Source organism: Labrus bergylta, chromosome 13 (assembly GCF_963930695.1).
Source record: "Labrus bergylta chromosome 13, fLabBer1.1, whole genome shotgun sequence".
Classification (NCBI taxonomy): Eukaryota; Metazoa; Chordata; class Actinopteri; order Labriformes; family Labridae; genus Labrus; species Labrus bergylta.
In genome coordinates, this window is record NC_089207.1 from 1,796,991 (window position 1) to 1,817,615 (window position 20,625).

The following is a 20,625-nucleotide window of genomic DNA, read 5'->3' on the forward strand; positions in this document are numbered from 1 at the left end:
ATGTTGAGACAAACAAGCTCCTTTTGTCAAAAACACTTACTCAGCATGAAATATTTCCCCTGAAGTCTAAAGTCATACACAGTGACATTCATGAAAGCTAATTACTTTTTCTTTGAAAAGGTTGTTTTAGCATGCTGCACGGTTAGATTGGAGTTTGGTATCATTTTGTTTTTGTGTCACAGTAAGAGGGATTTGAGTATAAACTAAACTACGGCCTTCAAAGTTTCCAAACAGAATTCACACATCCTTCTTTGTTTCAGAAAAATTACAGCCTGATCTTGAAGAAGAAACCACATTAGTTATATATACCCCACATATCAACACATTCATATAAAGCAAGGCGTTCAAGCCAAGTTATAAAATATATATTTAGACATATTGTGTTTGTGTCTGTTTTGTTTGTTGTCTAGCTTTTAGTGTTGCCTTTGTGAAAGGGTGATCATGTGACAAACAAAAGGAAACTGGTGTGTTGACTTATCAGACGTCATCCTGTGTGGTAGACGGAGGCAGATGTTAAAGTGGAAAGTAGTTTTGTGGATGGGGGAAGAAGAAAAAGAAGAAGAAGGGAGGGATTAGTTAGTCAGATGTTTTTGAATATATTCTTTTGTATCATAAAGGCTTGCCAAAGCATTTTTGAGTTTAGTTCTGGATGTGGTGGAGAACCCGTTCTTATCTCAGAGCTTACACGGCTTCAAAAAGAGAAAAAGGAGAATTATCTACTTCAGTTAAATGACATGACATCTCATGTCAAAACCAGTTTGGTGTTAGTGTTCAGGATTGAAGATTAAGTGAAGGACTTTTTTTTAACTGGAGTGAGAGGACTATATGTTGACCAGTTTGCAGAGGAGCCAAATCACAACAAGCGATGGCGTACACGATGTGGATATATGTCGTGGTTATACTCATATTATCTGAAGCGTGGGGCAAAGTGCCAGGTTTGAAATCATTTATTTATTTTTATGTTCTTTAACAGTATGCTTAACCTGACTATCTACGTATATGCTTGTAAAAAGGAGGCACAAAGCTCGCTCTGGATGCTGCCTCTGTTATATGCATTTTGAATCTGCATACTGTGTTTCTATGTATTGTTTCCTTTTCACCACTGGGTGATAAAATATGAAAAAGTTTTTGCAAATATGTGTTAGTACAATGATCGGAAACGTTAATGTATTGCAATAAAAGTATATAAAAAAAATCATTATCAGAATATTTAAGGACTATGTGATCGCCTTGTTGAGATGCTAACCTCCACAATGAACTCTTCATGAAATGCTGAGCTGCAGTTTTTAAGTCTACCAGTTGTGATTTGTTTAGACCTTGTGGCACTGATGGCCATGATTGTGATTTATTTTCAGAAACTTTCGAAATAGGTTCAAATGTCAAAATAGTTAATTTCTCTGTATCCTGGGATGTGTTGGTCGACCACTTTTTTGAGTCGTAAACTGTCAAAAGTGTGTAGGTGGCAGCTCTGAGATTTCTGTCAAAATGTGACTTTGACTCACAGTGTAGACAGAAGAGTGGAAAGAACAGAGAGGTGTGCTGAAAGTAGAGGATCTGTGAGGAAACTCTTAGATGTATGAAAAGGTTATCCCCAGAGTTTCTGAATGAATATAAAGCAGCACTTGTTGCTTCAGTGGAAATCTTGGTCTTCATGCCAGAGAAACATGATGATGCAGCTTTTCTCCACTGTGGGGGGTTCTGAAAGGTGGAAGAGACACTTATGTTTGAGGTCTGTGGTTTTTGTTGTAGCCTGCTTCATGCATGGGGGTTTTTGTAAACATCTTTAGAAGTAAACAAGTGTGAGACCTCCTGAACGATCAGCAGTGAGTGAACATTCATCAAACAAGACAGAATTTTCTGAAACCATTTCAGAAAATAGTTTCTGTCAGAACTAGTCCTGCTGCAGTTATTCATGTCATATCAGTTGTTCTTATACAGTTTTACACCTTAACTACTTTTTCTAACTAATGACAGATTAACCACATTCATTTTTTGCTCATTGAATTAAACATTTTAACCTCTAACTGCTGCTTTCCTGCTGAATAACTCCACACTGTTTTTACTAACTTTCCTTGAACCCACCTTCGTCTCCCTCAGGATCTAATCAAAACACATCTGTGATCACCAGCACTTCTCCTCCTAAAGTTCATGGTAAACTTATCCCCCCTTTTTATATTAAAACACGAGTCAATCGTTTTTTTATGAGACTATAAATAAAACCAGACCATGTCTTTTTAATCTTAGTTCAGATGTCAGAGTTTTTGACTCAAAGGAATCAGCAAATGTGCTTTGAAACATGAAGAAAAGTTTAGTCTGACTTTTTTTTTAGATGATATCGTAATGTAAATATGACTGATAATCATGAGAGTGTAACTAAACTGAAAAAGTTGGACCTGTTAGTTGAAAGACTTGATTTTAAAATGACTGTTCATAAGATTTTGTTGATCTAAAGGTGAAACTAAAGTGATTCATTTTGACTGTTAGCAGTTATTTTGGATCAAACATTACATCACTTTGCATGTTTTCCTCATAGAACAAATCTTAACACACCTTTTATATTGTTTTAATCTGAACGGCATGTAACATAAATAGAACTACAAGTATATTGTGTTTTTATTTTTCGCTATTCAATTGAACTTATCTTATTGTTTTATCTCTATTGTAATTTCTTGCTTTATTTGATTAATGTAAATATGTTTGTTTTTGAACTTTTTGCTATTTTTACTAATTATACTACTGTTTTTGAGCTGCTGTAACAAAGACATTTCTCCCAATGGGGGATCAATAAAGTTGATCTTTATCTTTATCTTCTTCTTGACAGTTTACAGAAACGCATTGTTCAACCAGGGAAGGGATGTGAACCTGACATGCAGCGAGAGGACATGGAATGAGACCTTTTATATAATCTGGGAAATAAAGCTGAAAAACAAAATCTGTAAAATATCCTTTAACAGTGATGGGGGAAGTGAAGACTCCTGCAATGACGGGAAGTCACTTCGTAACACTTCCAGCTCTCAGTCATACCTGCACATCTCAAAATTCTCAAATAACGACGTGGGGGTCTACAAATGCCAATCGCCTTACCGAGGAGGAACCGTGGATGTTATCATCAATGTGAATACGACAGGTAAGATCTTTTTTTTCAAGATTTATTTTTGTGCCTTTAATGGAGAGATAGGACAGTGGATAGATTCAGAAATCAGGGAGAGAGAGAGCAGGGAGAATGACATGCAGGAAAGGAGCCACAGGTTGGGTTTGAACCTGGGCCGCCTCCTTGGAGGAGCATGGCCTCCTTGGAGGAGCATGGCCTCCTTACATGGGGCGCGTGCACTAACCACTGGACCACCAGTGCACCACTAAGATCATTTTCACTTTAAAAGGTGATGGGTTTACATCACAGCATCATATTAATAAAGTTTATCAAATCAAAAATTAAAATATTCTCTTAATGACTTTTAGCCTTACTTAGTCGCAGCCTATTTAATGCATTCATTTAACCAACAGTTTGCAATATCATAGCCTCATAACGAGACAGCTGCAATGTTAATTTTCCTAATTTTGTTAAAGCATCTGTGGGGATCTTTCATTGTGTGTTCATTTTGGCAGCCCTGTGAACATGGTTTCCTTTGCTTCCCTGTCATATCTCAGGCTTCTTCAAACGGTTTTATTTTGAAATGTGACCATCGTCAAGCTGCTGCTTTCATTTGACATTTTCTCTCCGTCCCCTGGCTTTTCTTTTCTACGACCCTGAACCCACTCATCTGCAAATGTTCACCTCTCATGAGTGCTAGAAATTTACTGATGTTGCTTTTGTAAAATTGTACATAATCTTGAAGATCCTGAAATTACCAGCATGAAACCAAAACAACTCGCGATGTAAACAAAGTGAAGATAGGACTCTGAAAACTCTGAAAACATCACAGACAGTGGGACTCGGGTGTTACACCCATTGTAGACAGTCATGACTCACAGAGTTATTTTCAGAGGATATACTTTTTCTACATTTAAGTGTGAAAAATCATACAGAAAGCCTTTAAGGTCTCACTGTTACGGACCCCCAACAATAACTTCTCGTGTATCATTTTATCTTCAAACAGTGCTACAGGACCCAAATTTTCCTCTGAGGACAGTTTGTGTATCAAGTTATGAACATTGACCACAGAATCTGTAAATTTCTCCAACTTTCAAATTTCTCTACATATAGTGCACCTTTAATATTTTTTTATGTGATTAAGTTGAGCACACCTTAAGACAGATTTCTGAGTCTCATTTCTGCTGTTCTATCTCTCTTTATTCAGTTTGTCCCACTGTGACTATGAGGGTTAAACATGAAGACAACAAGACGGTTGCAGTGTGCAAGGCTGAAAGAGGATATCCTGCCGCCAACATCAGCTGGAACTTTACTGGGAACTGGTCTGTGGACCCTGTTTCCACAGAAGACGGACTTCTTACAGTAGAGAGTCGTCTGTTACTCCCCGAGGGAACAGACGCAGAAAACATTAAGTGTGTCGTCAGGCATCCCTGCTGGGAAGGGGAAAAGCCTTTCAGCCTAAACCACATACAAGGTCAGAGTTTTGAGATTTATAATACGTCTGAAAAAAACACATTCAGCGTTTTAAAAAAAACACAGTGTTAACATCAAATGTCAAAAACAGAAGAGTGTTATTTTGGCATCTAGCAAATTATTAACATACGCAATCTTCCCTTTCTCACTGTAGGTAATGTTCCTTGGCTGCTCATTCTTACTGTTATGATAATCACTATGTTGGTGGCGGGACTTTTATTTATTGCACAAAAGAAACTAAGAATGTTGAGGTAAGAATTATAAATTGAGAAATGAATGAATTTAAATAAGTTTAAGCTTGCTATATTTTCTGTTTGTTTACTTAGATGTGCACTTTTTTTTTTTTTAAAGGCAATGCCAGCAGTCTGACCCCTCCTCATCCAAATCTTCACCAGTAGGTTATCTTTCTGTAACTCTTACAGTTTATCTTCTCTTTTTAAATATATAACATGTCGTGTATAATTCTAATTCGGGGCACCAGCTTAAAGTATAAGCACAAGATAACTAACCTTAGTTGATTAATTAATCTATACATCTGTCTCATATCATCGGCAAATTCTCAAACAGTTGAAACCATAAAAATACACAGACAAAGTACTGAAAGTTTATGGTTTTAACTGCTTGAGAATTTGCTCCGATGATGTGAGATAGATTTATCGATTCATTAATTAACTAATGTTAGTTATCTTGTGCTTATACTTTAAGCTGGTGCCCCAAATTAGAATTATACGCTGCACACACATTACACCTCTCTGTGTTTCTTTTTTTTTTCAGACAGAGGATGTGGAGGAAGTGCAGCCGTACGCCAGCTATGTTCAACGAGTGAACTCTATCTATAACTCATCTGCCGATTTGTTCACATAAGATTCCACACGTTACACACGCTCGTTCAAATGCTGCATCTGCAAATGCGTCTCTTTCTCATTGTGAGAAACTGAAGGCTTTGAAACTGAGATGTGTTGAAATAGTAAAGAGAGATGTGAAGGTGTGATAAACTTTGATAAATATGGAGCCTAATGACTGATGGAACAGGGGATGTACCCAACAGCCTCAAACTGGCTCCAAAGCACAGTACATAAAACCAGCACCCTGTGTGTGTGGGTGTCAAGAAGAACATTAATACTAATGAACTGCCGTATAACAGAGAATATCATGTTCAGCTGGACACTGATTCTACAAAAAGACATTTCATTGACTGCGATTTTTATCTTGTTTTTTAAAGATATTTTTGGGGCAATTTTAGCCTTTATTGGACAGGACAGCTGAAGAGAGACAGGAAGTGTTGTGAGGGGAGAGTTGGGGACGACATGCAGCAAAGGGCAGGGGTCGGATTCAAAAACTAAGGCTGCTGCGATGGGGACTAAAGCCTCTGTTCATTGGGGCGCGCGACTCAACCACTAGGCCAGCCGGCAGCCCTTTTATCACATATTTAAGCACCGTGTGTGAAGAGTTGTTCATCGTTTGTTTGTTATATCGCTGAGGTCAAATTATTAAAAGGGTTAAGAAAAGAAAAAACGCTGTTATTTAATGATTCAAGATAATTTGTGTATTATTTAAAGTTCTCATGTTGTGTCTTTATTTATGATTCAGTAAACACATTAATCAAGAATACACCAGAACACATTCATCTACATCTATTTAAGCTCTAAAAAAAATAAAAACCTACATTGATATTCATCAAGAAAATCAGGTGATCAGATTGACTTATTTATTTTTCAGATGCTGATCACACTGTATGTTTGCAGTTTCATAAGTGTGGGAAGCAGTTGGCCATGTAACCATTGTGTTCTTTTCCTTTCATTTCTGCCTCTTTTTTTTTTACTGTGGTTACCATTTATAAGAAATGAAGGGTCAATGTGACTTTTCCAACCTTGTAAATTTGAGTACAAAAGCATGTGTTAGCTGTTTATCATCTTCAGTTTGTCAAATGTGTGATGATAAACATTACTGAGGTAATGACTATTTACACTTAAGTCTTTATTGTAGTACTCTTACGATGAGCATAAACTCTCTGATGAGAGGAAGAGGAAATGGAAACTTTTAATATGAAGTGTTTCTGCCAAACAATGTCTATTCTTGGCAAGCTACAAATGACAGAGCAACAAGTTGTAGTAAGTTTCATTTTTATTGTTGGGAGCTTGAAACCCTTATTTAGTGCGTCGATTTTATGGTACTATATAATGTGTTTCTTCACTGAGATTTCTTCAGTTTGATTTCTACAAAGGGACACTGTAGAGGGACCACTATGATGTTTTATGTACTTAAATAAAGAGAGCACTTAAGCTGCTTTTTTTTGCATTTAAAGTCTTTATATGTGATTTTTCACACTTAAATGTAATAGAAATCAAGTATATCCTCTGAAAATAACTCTGTGAGTCATGACTGTCTACAATGGGTGTAACACCCGAGTCCCACTGTCTGTGATGTTTTCAGAGTTTTCAGAGTCCTTTCTTCACTTTGTTTACATCGCCCGGACGGCCGGCTGACTCCTCCCCTCGTGTATAAAAGTTGTTTAATTGAGGGACTAGAGAAAAGAAGAATAACATACTGTACTCACTGCTTAACTGTGTTTCTAGATCACGCTCATTTCAGGTAAATTGAATGCAGTGTGAAGACACGAGAATAATAAAGATCGCTAGCATTAGCAAAAAAGGTTGCACAATTTGTTTGCCATCAAAATAAATTACTTTTTATTTGCAACCAGTCAACAATCCTAAATGTTGTAACTGACAGTTTCTCACAAGCAAGTGGTTTTAGTGTGTCACAACACATAAAAAAAGGTATTTACCTCAGTTCAGAAGTAAACCTACACCCCGTCAAGGTTAGTACCTCATCGCCAAATACGTGTATGAAGGTTTCTTGTGGAAAAATAATTCATATTCATATTAAAGAATGCAACCTGACCACTGCCCAAATCACACCAAAACAATTTGGCAAGATTTTCAACAATTAGGCTACTGCTTCCAATAGTATATTCAGGAGGATGTATAGAAGAATCTTAGTTCCCCCTCAGACCTAATAATAATAAAAAAAAATTCTTGAAGTGGATGGGCTGAAAAAAAAAATCACTATCAGCAGCAGTTGTTGATTCAGTAAAAACACAATAGCTTACAACTTACAATAGAAAAGTGGGTGCAATTATTAGTCACAGTCCTCGGATGAATCAGATCATAACTTAAGATAAGGGCCTTTAGAGAGCATACATTTGGATGAATCATGATGACGTGGAGTCCCCCAGGGTTCCATTCTAAGCCCTGCTTAATTTATTCTGTACATCCTTTCTGAGTTAAACCAAACAAGAAAATAATGTTGCATATTAAACTTATGCAGACAAGTCAGACTGATGTAGTTATTCACCTGAAGTGACTATGAGAATTACTATATATACTTAACACCAGAGGTTTGCTATATTATCAGCTTTTCCATCACAACAAATGTAATATTCTCAGGTAACTTGCAGTGTATGTACAAGCAGTAAACGTGTATGCTATGTCCTGCAGTGGGTGGGCGCTTCTGGTGGCTATGTAACACTGTAACACTGGCTCCCAGTTACTGCTGGCATCAAATTTAAAACTCTGCTGCTCGCTTACAAAAAAACGTCTCCTCCTTACTTTAACTCTCTGATCCAGGTCTACACTCCCTCCCCCCACTACGCTCTGCCAATGAAAGGCGTCTGATCCAACCTTCACAACAGGGTCCTAAGTCTCTGACTAGACTCTTCTCCTCTGTCGCCCCCCGGTGGTGGAATGAACGTCCAAACTCCATGTGATCTGCAGAGTCCCTCTGCACCTTTAAGAAAAAGCTAAAGACCCAGCTCTTTCATGAATACCTACTAACTTAATGATGATGGTCTCCATATTATTGATGATGATGATGGTAATGACGATGGTTTTTGTTTGATAACGACGACTTATAAGATGGTTTCTATACTGATTAGAGCTCTCAAGAACTGCCCTCAATGTTGTGCTTTGCCTCTGGTCACTTCCTGTCAGCACCTGTGTGTCCAATCAGACTCAAAGCTGATCGTTTGCTCTTACTGACATTGTTTTCTTTTTTCTAGATCCTTGCTTGTGTTGTTCTTACTCTCTGATGTACGTCGCTTTGGATAAAAGAGTCTGCTAAGTGAATTGTAGAATTGTACGTGCACAGGAGGAGGGGCCCAATTTGAATGTTTACATGCTGTGACGAACATTGCTACTGACTCTTTAAGCTAGTGAAGGAAGTTTTAATTCTTCTACCACTGATCTTGGTAATGCACCTTTCGTGTGGAAAATGAATTGAATGGAAAACTTAGCTGTTGTAATTATAACCCCAATTTCCAAAATGTATTAATTGACAGCCCACGGCTTATTGAAGAGATGACATATAGAGATGGTCTGTTTCACCAATCTCTTCGGGGACAGGCTGAGGTGTTAAAAAATGAATCTTCTGCTAAGATGCCCATGCCTTTTCTGGCAAACTGGTGCAAGAGAGATACAATCTGTGTTCTCATAATTTTGGAGTTAACAAGATACCATAAATAAGCTGAGTTATTAAACATGATGAAGATGCTTTTAGCTACTGTGCTGCAAACCAGTGAAACCAGTTGCTCAGTTGCATTATGTGTCAGGAATCTTGCCTTTGGTGGTAAAAGCTACAGATTCTCACCCAGAGGTTGAGTTGCCTTTTTAAAGAGGTCAAATCTGATAAGTATTTGTCCCCTTCTTTTATTCTTTTTTTTCAGAATAAAGGGGTTTGGGAATTTATGCTTCATTATTAATGACATAGAGACGGGATGAAGTTCTCAGCCTTGTATCGCTTTACAAGCAAGTTTAAGTCACAGATTTTCCAGTAAAGATCTAGATGTGGTCAACACTTAAACAGGAAACATGATTCTTGATATGTAAATGAGTTGAACGGCGCACAAATATCTGACACCAAATTTTGTTATTGATATTATCCACTACACCTTAGTAGACATAATTTTTACCACAGGTTCCTGTTTACCCATCATAATCATCTTCACATCTGCCCATAGATTAACTCTCAGAATTAGGTTGCAGTTGAAGTGCTGCAGGGACAGAAAAAGCTGCATACTCATCATCCACAGTGGAAGCTCTGGTTGATCTTTTTGGTGATGTTGTGGTCACTAAAGGAATATGTTTTAACATATAAACCTTATCACCCTTTCTTTTCTTTTAAAGGACTGATGTGCGATTAAGGCCGCAGTTGGATTTTAAAGCCAGGATGTCTCAACTTCCTGCTGAACTCTTGAGTCACTCGTGGACAATTGGACGGGTTGCAAATGGCTATTATCAGTCTGTGCACAAACAAAGGAGAACCCAAATCCCCAGGCAAGAAATGACAAGCCCTCTTAGCAATCTTAATGACTACACAGTATGTCTCAGTTTTTGGAATAACGGGTGACCTATATATTATAGTCTCTCTTTAAAATTACAAAGAAAAGATATAAAAATGAATACTTATACATTTGTACATTGTTAACCTTGATATTTTATCCCATACTGAAACCCCCCTCTATATTGCAGGCTGGTGTTCTATGTCAATTAAAAATGTATTCATTTGACAGCCCAAGTTAAAAAAAAAAGTGATAAAGTAATTGTATCCTTTTTTATATGTACACATTGATTGGGTATTTTATAATACAATGACAATTTTCACAGTGTTAACCATTGTTGGTGTTGTATTATTGTCTGACAGATAGTTAACAAACTTTTGTCTTTATCTCCCACTGAAGGCATGACTCTTCCCTGGCTGCGCATCTGCACTGCTGTGGTAATCACCTTGTTCTGTCAGGATTATTATTTCTCAGGCACAAGAAAACTGAAAAGGTAAGAACATTGTTAGTCCTTATAGCCATGCTGTTTGTATGCACTTCATACACTAGTTTAGCTGGCCTGAATGTGCAAGCTGCAGAGCTTCAGTCTAGAGCTCAAGTCACTGAACATGTTGTGTCCACCTCTTGCAAGCGACACTTAACCATCCAAACCTTCACAGTAGTTCATCTTTCTGTAAGGCTGCGCTTGTGTGTGCTTTTCACTGCACACTTTGTCAAATAGACAAAGAGGATGTGGGGCCCAACTCAAAGGGACTCTTCTGCCATCTACTGTTGGTTATCAGAACATCGTGATCATGAGCTGTCCACGTTTAAGATGTCTCATAAATATTAACTCTTGTAGATAGTCAGATGCCTAATTTCAATTGGAGCTGATTTTGTTTTCTGTAATAATTCTTTCTTTTCATGTTCTGCATTGATAGAGGCTGTAGGAGCCAAAATGCTTGTTTTATTTGATCCTTGCAAGAAACCTAACAGAACACTGAGAATTTGTATTTGAGTATAATTCTGATGCTGAACACTAGGTGAAGTCTTGACTTATGCTGTGCATAAAGCCAAGACTCCAGGTAATTGGATTCAGGTGTGTGTTTCGAGGCATATAGTTTTTTGACTGTCTCGGCCTGTTGGGTTGACTTGGATGTAACAGTTTATGCTTTATGATGTATTGGACAGAATGGGACCTTTATGTTGCATTATTGAACCCCGATCATGAACTATAATAAACGGATTGAAGACTCTATTGGAAAAGAGTACCAGACATTTGTTTGTTGCAACACCAGGTGCACGCGTCCGGAAATAGTTCCACAACTCACATATCAATGGTGACTGCTTTGGAAAATATAGGGTTTGTTTTAAAATGGTCACCACAGAGGCCTTCCTTACATGTTTGTCAAATCAGCAGCCCCCTAAAAGCCAGCAGGGGTCTACAATTTATGTTTGAAATCTGCTATTAAGTTGTTGGCCTTGTCAGCCATTCTGTCCTCACTCTCACATTGATTGTTAAGTTGAAAACAAAAGAGGAAACCGTTTTTGTTTTGGCCTAACGAATGTATTTCTGTCCACAGAACATGACATCCTTGTACTCTCTTGCTTTTTCTTTTCTTTTCATTTCCTTCTTGAAAGGGGGCAAAAAGCCTAACTGAAAGTTTGACCTAACTATGAAAAGTTGTTGATGCAGTTGGTTGATACAACAAGTATTTCTTTTATTTAAAGATGTCTTTTAAAAATCAGTAAAACAATAATCAAGCAATAATCAAGTAGCAAAACATTTCTGGTCATCCAGGTCCTAACGTCCTTAAGGCACGTTTCTAGTTTACATAACTGACTGGTGCCATCGGGCTTCATTGATACGTAAAGCTGAGTATCATCTGCATAACAATGAAAATTTATGCAGTGTTTCCTCATAATATTTCCCAGAGGAAGCATATATAATGTAAAGAGAATCGGTCCAAGCATTAACCTTGTGGCACTCCATGGCAGTATGCTGCTGTTTCATGAACCCCAATATATAAATAAATAAATGGATACAGGCATACGAAACATTCAAAATGTTAATGTCAAATCATAAATATATATTTGAAGTATATTTGTGTGGTGTTTATGGTTCTCAGGCGCATTTTGTTCCAATTGAGCACAGACTTTGATAGCAGGTGAAGGTATATGGCATGGACACAGTTACTGTATATATAAACACATAATATTATTTAATCATGGACATAACATGTAGTCCCTTTACAAAAAATACAGATTACAAAACTGATACAACAACGTCCTGCATAGTCCTCAACAAACATCAGGTTCTGTTTCCATCATACAATAAAACTGCAGATTTTTTCAGAAAAAGAAATTGCAAGTTTGTCCGTCGTAACATCACAGTTGAGACAAGGCTGGAGCGACAGTTTCTTCAGTAAAGATCAAGACTTGGTTGACAGCTCTACTGAATGCTTTGCAGCTGAAATGCAAATGAGTTCTTGGAAGCCGTCTAAAAAAGTATTTTACATAATTTCCTTCCTTTTGCCCCGTTCAGCCCATCAGTACATAATCATCTTCACAATCGCCTTTAATTGAGCCTCCAGACTCATGTTGGGGTTGGAGCGCTGCAGGCACGTAAACTGTTGCATAGTCACAATCATCCACAGGGGCAGCTCTGGTTGTTCTTGATGGATTAGCAGTGCTGTGGTCAATAGAGGCATACGTTACATCCTCGTTTGGCTGTCGTGAAATAACACACAGTGAGAGGACAGTTACTTGGATCTGAACATATGGTTGACATTATTTATTCTGCCGTTATACTGCGCAACTAGAATGTTTTTCAGATGTGGTTAGTGGCTGTGACTTCCTGGAGATGAAACAAACAGCACCACAGTCTCTTTACGACAGAGGCCTTACATTTATGTTCATTCAATATGCAAATCTAACACAGTAACAACTATGGCAGGCCTATCATAAAAGCACAGGAACCAAAGGCTTTGCAAATTTAGTCCAAACAAAAAAGACGTAATATTGATGTTTGAAAGCCTACCTTTGTATTCATGCTGTTCTCATGTTTGGTTGTGGAGTCCCCTGAAAGAGAAAACAGAAAAACAATGAATGTCAAGACTTTGTCAAGGTTCGCCATATATATATATTAACTATACTATCATTTGTGTAATTACCTTTCCTTTTCTTCTTGGTCCTGAGAGTAAGAAAACACAACATTAACCACTTTTCAACAGAACAATAAAACACACGAGGGTGGAATTTATTTCAAAGGCTTTTAAAACATGTTGATTCTTCTTTCAGGTAGACAGTCTTAGAAATCACAAAGTGTCGTCATGAAATGAAATCTGCAACTGCTATTCCGAGGTGTTACCCTCCAGTAGTTTCCTTGACAGCTAAACAGATGACGGTGCATGGTGCAACAGGAAATACTTTGCAACAGCTTAAAACTCACTTCTGTCAGTTTCAGACTGTATTTTACAGTTTTGTTGAATCGTGTGTGTTATTTCCTTAAAGCCTAACTAGGGTCAAGGACTGCAAATTAGCCATGGCTCGAGGTCCTATATATGTCGCATCAGTTGTACTTTACTTAGACGCCTACATGTAATGTCCTGGTCAAATTAACAGAAAATAAATAAATAAATAGATGTGTCAGTGACTGAACGCACAGGGGAGACATCTTACACCGTGTTTAAACAAACATGTATCAGTATCACAGCAAAGATGACAGTTATCTACTATGTGTTATCTATTCATGGCAGCAAGATTAGCTCAAATCGAGTCTATTTTAAGCCAGTTGCCACAATTTCCTTGATGAAAAAAATGCAGAAGCTGCATGACACATGCTCAAGTGCATCAAAGCTTTTGGACAAATATTCAACTTAATTGATTACACTTGTTTTGGGCATATTGAACAGTTTAAGAAAAAGCAGAAGAATGAACGTATTACAAGCTGGATGATAATAAGGGACAGCTGAAATTGCTCTTAACTTAGTGCATCGAATAGCCACTTACCCTGAAGAGCAGTTTCCCATGTTGTGGCCTCACAATCTGGATTTTCACTCAATATTTGGCCAGCAGGTGGATGGTACCAGTGCTTGATCTGTTAGGAACAACTTCACAGCTTGACACTGTGGTAGACACTGACCTCACTGATCTCTCTGCTGCTTTATCTGAGTGCACACATACACACCACAGTGGAGAGATAAAGAGAGAGAGAGAGAGAGAGAGAGAGAGAGAGAGAGAGAGGGAGGGTTGAGGGGACAATGGCCTGTTTGTTGTATTCTGATTACCTGTCACACAACACACACTTATAGATAGATGTTCGCTAGTAAACACAGATCTAACTTTTGGTGCTATGTAGCTTATCTAACTAGAACAACTCTTTGTTATAATCATTAAAAGTGCTTGAAAACTAGTTGTGAAGGTATTATTAAAGTCTAAATGATCAGCTTAAAGTAATGAAGTAACAGCTGAAATGATTGACTTCAAGTAACAGATAGAAAATAGCATTAGTAAGCTAAACATAACCTGAGTAATACATGGTTTCAATGGATAAGAAAGAAAGGAGAGACAGATTAAATAGTTAGCTACAAGGAATGGTTAACAGCTGGAATAGTTAGCCACACAATGCACTTTCAAAATGTGATTGAATCACTTGACAGACTGAAGAAACAGTTGAACCACCTATCTACCAAAATAATTAAAAGCTTGCGGTAGTTAGCTAATATGTCTGAATGAGCTGTTTCAAAACATAGTTAGCCTACGTAGCATGAGTAGAAAATACAGCTTTGGTGCAACCATCATAAAAAAAAGACATATCAATGGTCCTTTGTTCTTGTATGAGTCCTAAACATCTGCACGGAAACATCCTGCTTTCCTAATAGGTCCAGATAGGTGAGGCTGATCTCTTTATGGAAATGTTTGCTATTGTCGCTGTTGCTCGTCTCATTTGATTAATTTTGCAAATTTTGTCAATACCGAAACATTGAAAGTCATTCAGCTGTTTTTTCTTGTACTTTATGGATGTAAAGGTCAGAGACATTTCCCTATAATATGCAAAATTGTGGTAGTTTTAGTACTCTAAAAACAGCAACTCAGTACAATGACGTTTAAAATCTGTATTTTAATAATGTCCATTCATGTAGACACAGCTGTTTTCATCAATTAGCCACACAACTTTTTAGCCTTTACCATAGTCTTTAGAAATACATATAAATATGTAACATATACATTTATGTGGCAAGCCATTCAGGAAATTAATATATTGAATATTCATTCCATATATTCAAGTTTTCATTCAATATATTCAGACTTCATTCAATATATTAATTTCCTGAACGGCTTGCCATACATTTACATATTATACATATTACATATATTAAAAGTCAATGGCCTCTACACATGCAGTGGATAGTACAACATCAAACACCGGAGGGCGCTGTACAACAACTTTAGGTGTTTACTACTGATCAGGAGTATTCACTCTGATTCTGATAAAGAATGAAAGCTGCTGACACCCTCTACTGTTTGAACTGAGTCAAGAAAAGAATAACATACTGCATCCATATTGCAACCAAGTTTCAATTCTTCCATAAACAGCACTGTGCTGAAACTAGTTTATTCCAACAGCCTGCACTCTAACAGACTTTTTAGCTATTTCTTCATCTGCTGAGCTGCAGAAATTTGCACTGATTGGATAAGCGGAGCAAGCAGGCATGTTATTAAATCATGAAGATGAGGAGAACTGTCAGTTCTATCTCTACACTGATTAAAACTGGTTACAAGTATGCAGCCTGTCTAATGCAGTGTTGATTCTGCAAGTTACTTGGAAAAACTTAACCCTGTAAGTTTGTATCTTAGTTTTTCTGTACAGGATGAACTACACCAGTGTAAAGAAGCGTTTCTGTAGGACCCTATCACAGAGTGAAACCACAAGTATAAGACACAATTTGCAATTTTCACTTGTGTGTACACATTATAAGTTGTGTGTGTCAAGATAAACTGAAAAACCACACTTGTGCCGGATGGTCTTAAGAAAATCTGTAGGCGGGTCAGGAAGTGGTAAACATTGTCACAGGTAAGATAAGCCCATGCAGCGGCCACATTATCTTTAAGATCTCAACTCATGAGCATATCAAGCATACCAAATGGAAAGACCAATATGCACATATCTGCTGATTTTAAGCAGTTTGACATTTGTCTTTGTCAATGGAAGACGTCCAGGTAAGCCTCAACTCTCATATATCTTCCAGTATATTTAAAAAAAAATGATAAGGGTAATTATCTTTGCAGGCACAACTGTGGCAAAGAAGACGATAATACAGTCTTGGTTCTCTGTTGAATCTCCATCGATAAAGGAATGGTTTAACTATTTTAGAGACATCTCGCTTAATGAAAGATCATTAGCTGTAATTCATAAGGCACTGGCTTCTTACAGGCTTGGGATTTCCTTATTTCAACTCTTTCAGATTCACTGTTTACTTGAATTATATGTAATTGTTGATATTTTACAGATTCAGCTCCTTCCTGTGAAGTCTCGGTGTTGTTAAGGAGGGGAACGATGTGGAAAACTGCCCCAGGACAAAGTCTGACCGTCACCTGTCCAGTCAAACACTGTGGACAACCATTGAAAGTCACCTGGTGTAAACTCCTCCACACGGACAAATGTGAACAACTAAATCACACAGAAAATGTGGAAGTGAGACAGAATAACTCAGATCACAAGGATGAACTAATGTCATATTTGACCTTCAAGTGGATTTCCATTCATGATGACGGCCTGTACAGATGTGGTTTCAAAGGACACAAATACAAGCATATCAGTTACATGATCAACATCTCTGTTTCAGGTTGGCAGATTTCTCTCCTTCTTTGCTGAAATATAGACATAAGATTGATTTTTTTAAGTGTTAATTCTACTTTTGCCATCTTAATCTATAGACCTTTACCAGGGGTTTCAAAATGTGCATCATGAAGCAGGTAAGAACTTTATCTGATAAACTTATGCACATCAACATTTTAAAGAAAAATTTGTTTTGTAGATGCTGTATCTCACGTTGCACATGTTGAGGAAGTGTCCTGGCAGCCCTACAGCTTCATCTGTGTTAGCATAGGGTTTCTGGCTGCTACATTGACCGTGTTGATGCTCCTCAGATTTTATGGCTGGAAAAGTAAGAACAAAAGTGTAATCAGAGTTTGAAATAAAGTGACACATTTTCCAAATATTACCAACTGACCATTATTTAATTATCATTTATCTTCTTTACAGGAGTACTGATTGTGAACCAGACCAGGGCACAGGTAAGCTGATACCAGGTCGCCAACTTAAAGGGACAGTCTCTAATAACAAAGATAAACAAACATGTTTCAGCCCTATAAGCTCGAGTAGTTTGAGTTGAGCGCCACAGCTAGTGGCTCTTTCTGGGAGTGCATATGTTCCCACATTTCCTTTTTCATAAATTTGTATCAGTTAGGGTTAAGGTAACTTATCCTAACCCTACCCTGTGGGAACATAGGGCCTAAATTTGAGAAAATTCTTAGAAATGTGGGACCATTGGGCTGTGGGAACATAAGGCTGACCCCCTGTTTCCAGCCAGAGGTGTCAGAAGTATTCACATTCATTAATCAGATAGAAGTATAGATACTCGGGTTTAAAAAGACTTCTGTAGAAGTTGAAGTATCAACTCAAGCTTTTTACTCAAAGTGTAGAAGTACTGGTTTCAAAAATACTTAAAGTATAAAAGTAAAAGTAATGTAAGGGGAAAAAAATGCCATTAAGGACAAAAGCTTAGGCCGCGCCACAGAGGCCTATAGTGCACTACCCCACCTCCCCAAAAAAACATTTTTCTAAAGGCCATAATGACTTCAATGTTATATTAAAATGTTAATTTTTAAATATTTGGGATGCACCTGTTTCAGCTGCATTGATGCCCATTGAAAATGAACGCATTTTAGTACAATTCAAATACATTAAAGAACCATATATGTGAACTACTGAGCATTAACATGTGTTTCATGGAGCTGAAGATATGATGACTAGTTGCTCTGCCACGGACATCTTCGTACTAGGCTACATACGTCTGCTATTTCCTTGCTGGAGTGTGAGGTGATTTGTGTCATGTGCAGGTATGATGGATCGCGTACAAACCAATAGGGTGTTGGAATGGTATATGTTTATACTTCTCATCCAACCACAATCAAATTCACTCTATCTGGATGGCATGATTTATCTGGATAGGTTTTTGTTTTTTTGTGTGTTTTTGAAAGATGACAAGCCAGAATGAAACAGGAGTAACGAGGCGATTTTTGTAAGAAGTAGAAAGTAAAAAGTCGGCTGAAAAATAATAATTACTCTAGTAAAGTATAGATACCCAAAATTTCTACTTAAGTAAGGTAACAAAGTATTTGTACTTGGTTCCTTGACACCTCTGCTTCTTGCTAGATTAAATGTTCAAACATGAGAGTGGTTCTGTCTTCATCCTAGAAAGACACATAAGGGAATTGGTAAAAATCCAACAATCGCTTTAACCCAAATTCAAAACCCAATTCACAATTATGTAAAGTGAGTGTATTTTATTGGCTTTTTAATCCTGTTTGGTGTATATTTTGGTGTTTTAGGAATTTTCCTGCCACAAGATGACCAACCTTCCCAAGTGGACAGCGCCTTCCATTCCTGTTCAGCCAGCCAACCTCTACAGTCTGAATGAAAACCACTCTCAAACTGGACTAAGACGAACATCACAACCTCCCCTTACAACCAATAAGAACCAGCTGGCTGTAGCAAACCCATCAGATCAAAGTCCAGGGTTGCAGCATGTAGTGTATGCTGTCATTACCCGACAAGCTGTGATACCTGCCAGAGAGCAACATCACCGAACTACAGGAAATAAAAGCACAGAATATGCTGCCATCAAAGTTTCCAAATTCATCAGATGAACACATGCAGATGAACACGTGCATGGAAGAAGTGAACAAAGTTTGTGGCGGTGTCATGGAACAGATCGTGTTCAAAACCAAGACTAGAGAAGAGGTGGACGGTGGAGGCGTGTGGTCATGAAGCGAACGGTTCAGAGAATGTCAATTTACCTCAGCTGGCCTAGAAGCAGCATTGAGGTTTTTTCTTTAAGCCTCAGGTTGCTTCCAGACAATGCTGCTTTTATTTGATCAATTTCTCGTTTTACCCACTTTCATATCTTTGTTTGGCAGTTTGTGTAAAAAAAAGAAATAATAATAATAATGGCCAATTTTGGATAAAATATTTGGCAGATCTTTGAGGAATCAGTTTGTAATTCAAAAGTGAATGTTGTTGTTTGTTTTTTCTTTGTGGGACAGATATGTAAAAGAAAAAGGTTTGCCCATAGTTTATAAAAATACTTACCAAGAATAAATGACATAATGAGCAAACATATCTTCAAGTTTGATATTTTATCTTTCCATGCAGACCTCTCTGTTTTTTCACATCCACCAGAGGAAACTCGCTCGTCTCTGGTTATAGACGTACAGGAAGTGACATACCGTGTGGTATTAGACGCCACACTTCTGTTCAACCATTGTTTACAGACTGAGACCCCCACAGTGCAGAGACAGTGTATCATGGCTGTATAGGCCCATTTCATGTCTGTGCCTTATTGAAAAGATGAATTATATATTAAACAAAAAACTATTTATGGGCAGGTCTCCAGCAACATTAAAAAATGGGGGAAGAGAGTTTGCATGGGTGGTTCAGCTCCCTGACAAATATAGCAAATTGTGTTATCTCAAGCCTGGTTTAATCTATGAAAAATAAAGCATTTTTCATAATTATTCCCTCGGCTGTGGAGCGACCTGCCTGAGGATCTCAGACGAGCTACATCAGTATCTTCTTTTAAAAACACATTTTTATCATAAGGCCTTCTTATAATCCTTGTTTCATGATGTTTTATTTGTTTCACTGTTAACTTAAGCCAATCTTTGTCTCAGTTGTTTCTCTTCTCTCTGTTCATTGGATGATTGCTGCACTGTTGTTTTATTTTTCATGCTTTTTTAATAGGATTTTATTGTTGTGTATTAGACTGTTGGGATTTTTCTTTTTTTACGGTAAAGCACTTTGTGACGTTGGTTTTGATAAGTGCTTTATAAATGAACTTTATCATTATTGTTATTATTTGTAATAATTAACCAAATAAATCCATGACCAAATGCCGTATTCCTTATCTCTTGTCCTTCAAGATATTTAAATCATTTGATTAGTTTCACAAGTAAAGTGTGACTGCTTTGCAAACAAATGAAGTAAATAATGCTGCAGATCTCAGGCGAACCATTTGCCTGTTTTGATCTGGGTGATAATATCTCATGTCAATGTGAGAGACATGAGAACAGAATCAGAAACGCTTGGACCGACCTTTTTAGACCTTCCTCTGCTCATCTTATCTCACCCTAACTCAAGAAGTTCTTATGATGTTGTGCAGTTAATTCATTATTTCACACACTTCAATCGAATTCTCACAAATGTCCTTTCATCAAGAGACATCATGCAAAGACAAACTCCTGAGTCCTGTGACCAGCATGGCTCTCATGGTCTTAGCGTTAGTTAGCTGATATGTTTTCTTAGGAGAGGAAGGTGAAAAGGTGAAACTTGTGTTCAATAGTCTCTGAAATCGTGGGAAATTTAAAAACTTAATTTCCGTCTTTGGGTGGAAATTTTCCCCGTCAACAAAAGTCTCTGGTAGAAACACAACCCACACAACATTTCTGCTCTCAAAGTCTA

The 20,625-nt window shown here is 37.6% G+C and overlaps 3 protein-coding genes across 5 annotated transcripts; 2 read left to right on the forward strand and 1 right to left on the reverse strand.

Annotated features, from left to right (window-relative positions):
* The first annotated feature begins 513 nt into the window (after positions 1-513).
* Positions 514-6,862, forward strand: si:ch211-214p13.9 (cell surface glycoprotein CD200 receptor 1-A). Of its 2 annotated transcripts, XM_020653456.3 has the most exons (7): positions 514-935; positions 2,098-2,151; positions 2,822-3,127; positions 4,299-4,565; positions 4,719-4,815; positions 4,916-4,958; positions 5,339-6,862. In XM_020653456.3, exons 1-7 carry the CDS (start codon positions 866-868, stop codon positions 5,426-5,428), a joined length of 927 nt encoding a protein of 308 aa, XP_020509112.2. In that variant the 5' UTR covers positions 514-865; the 3' UTR covers positions 5,429-6,862. The 2 variants fall into 2 exon arrangements, with proteins under 2 accessions (XP_020509112.2, XP_020509114.2); XM_020653458.3 differs by lacking the exon at positions 2,098-2,151.
* Positions 6,863-11,581: 4,719 nt separating this feature from the next.
* Positions 11,582-14,059, reverse strand: si:ch211-214p13.7 (uncharacterized). The gene is made up of 4 exons (XM_065962444.1): positions 13,893-14,059; positions 13,055-13,074; positions 12,922-12,962; positions 11,582-12,611 (listed from the first exon to the last, which is right to left on the reverse strand). Exons 1-4 carry the CDS (start codon positions 13,910-13,912, stop codon positions 12,423-12,425), a joined length of 270 nt encoding a protein of 89 aa, XP_065818516.1. The 5' UTR covers positions 13,913-14,059; the 3' UTR covers positions 11,582-12,422.
* A 1,251-nt stretch (positions 14,060-15,310) lies between these two features.
* On the forward strand, positions 15,311-20,064 carry si:ch211-214p13.8 (B- and T-lymphocyte attenuator). 2 transcript variants are annotated; one of them, XM_020653447.3, is made up of 6 exons: positions 15,316-16,103; positions 16,394-16,729; positions 16,821-16,859; positions 16,922-17,050; positions 17,149-17,180; positions 18,498-20,064. In XM_020653447.3, exons 1-6 carry the CDS (start codon positions 16,028-16,030, stop codon positions 18,813-18,815), a joined length of 930 nt encoding a protein of 309 aa, XP_020509103.2. In that variant the 5' UTR covers positions 15,316-16,027; the 3' UTR covers positions 18,816-20,064. The 2 variants fall into 2 exon arrangements, with proteins under 2 accessions (XP_020509104.2, XP_020509103.2); XM_020653448.3 differs by lacking the exon at positions 16,821-16,859 and having other exon boundaries at positions 15,311-16,103.
* The last annotated feature ends 561 nt before the right edge of the window (positions 20,065-20,625 follow it).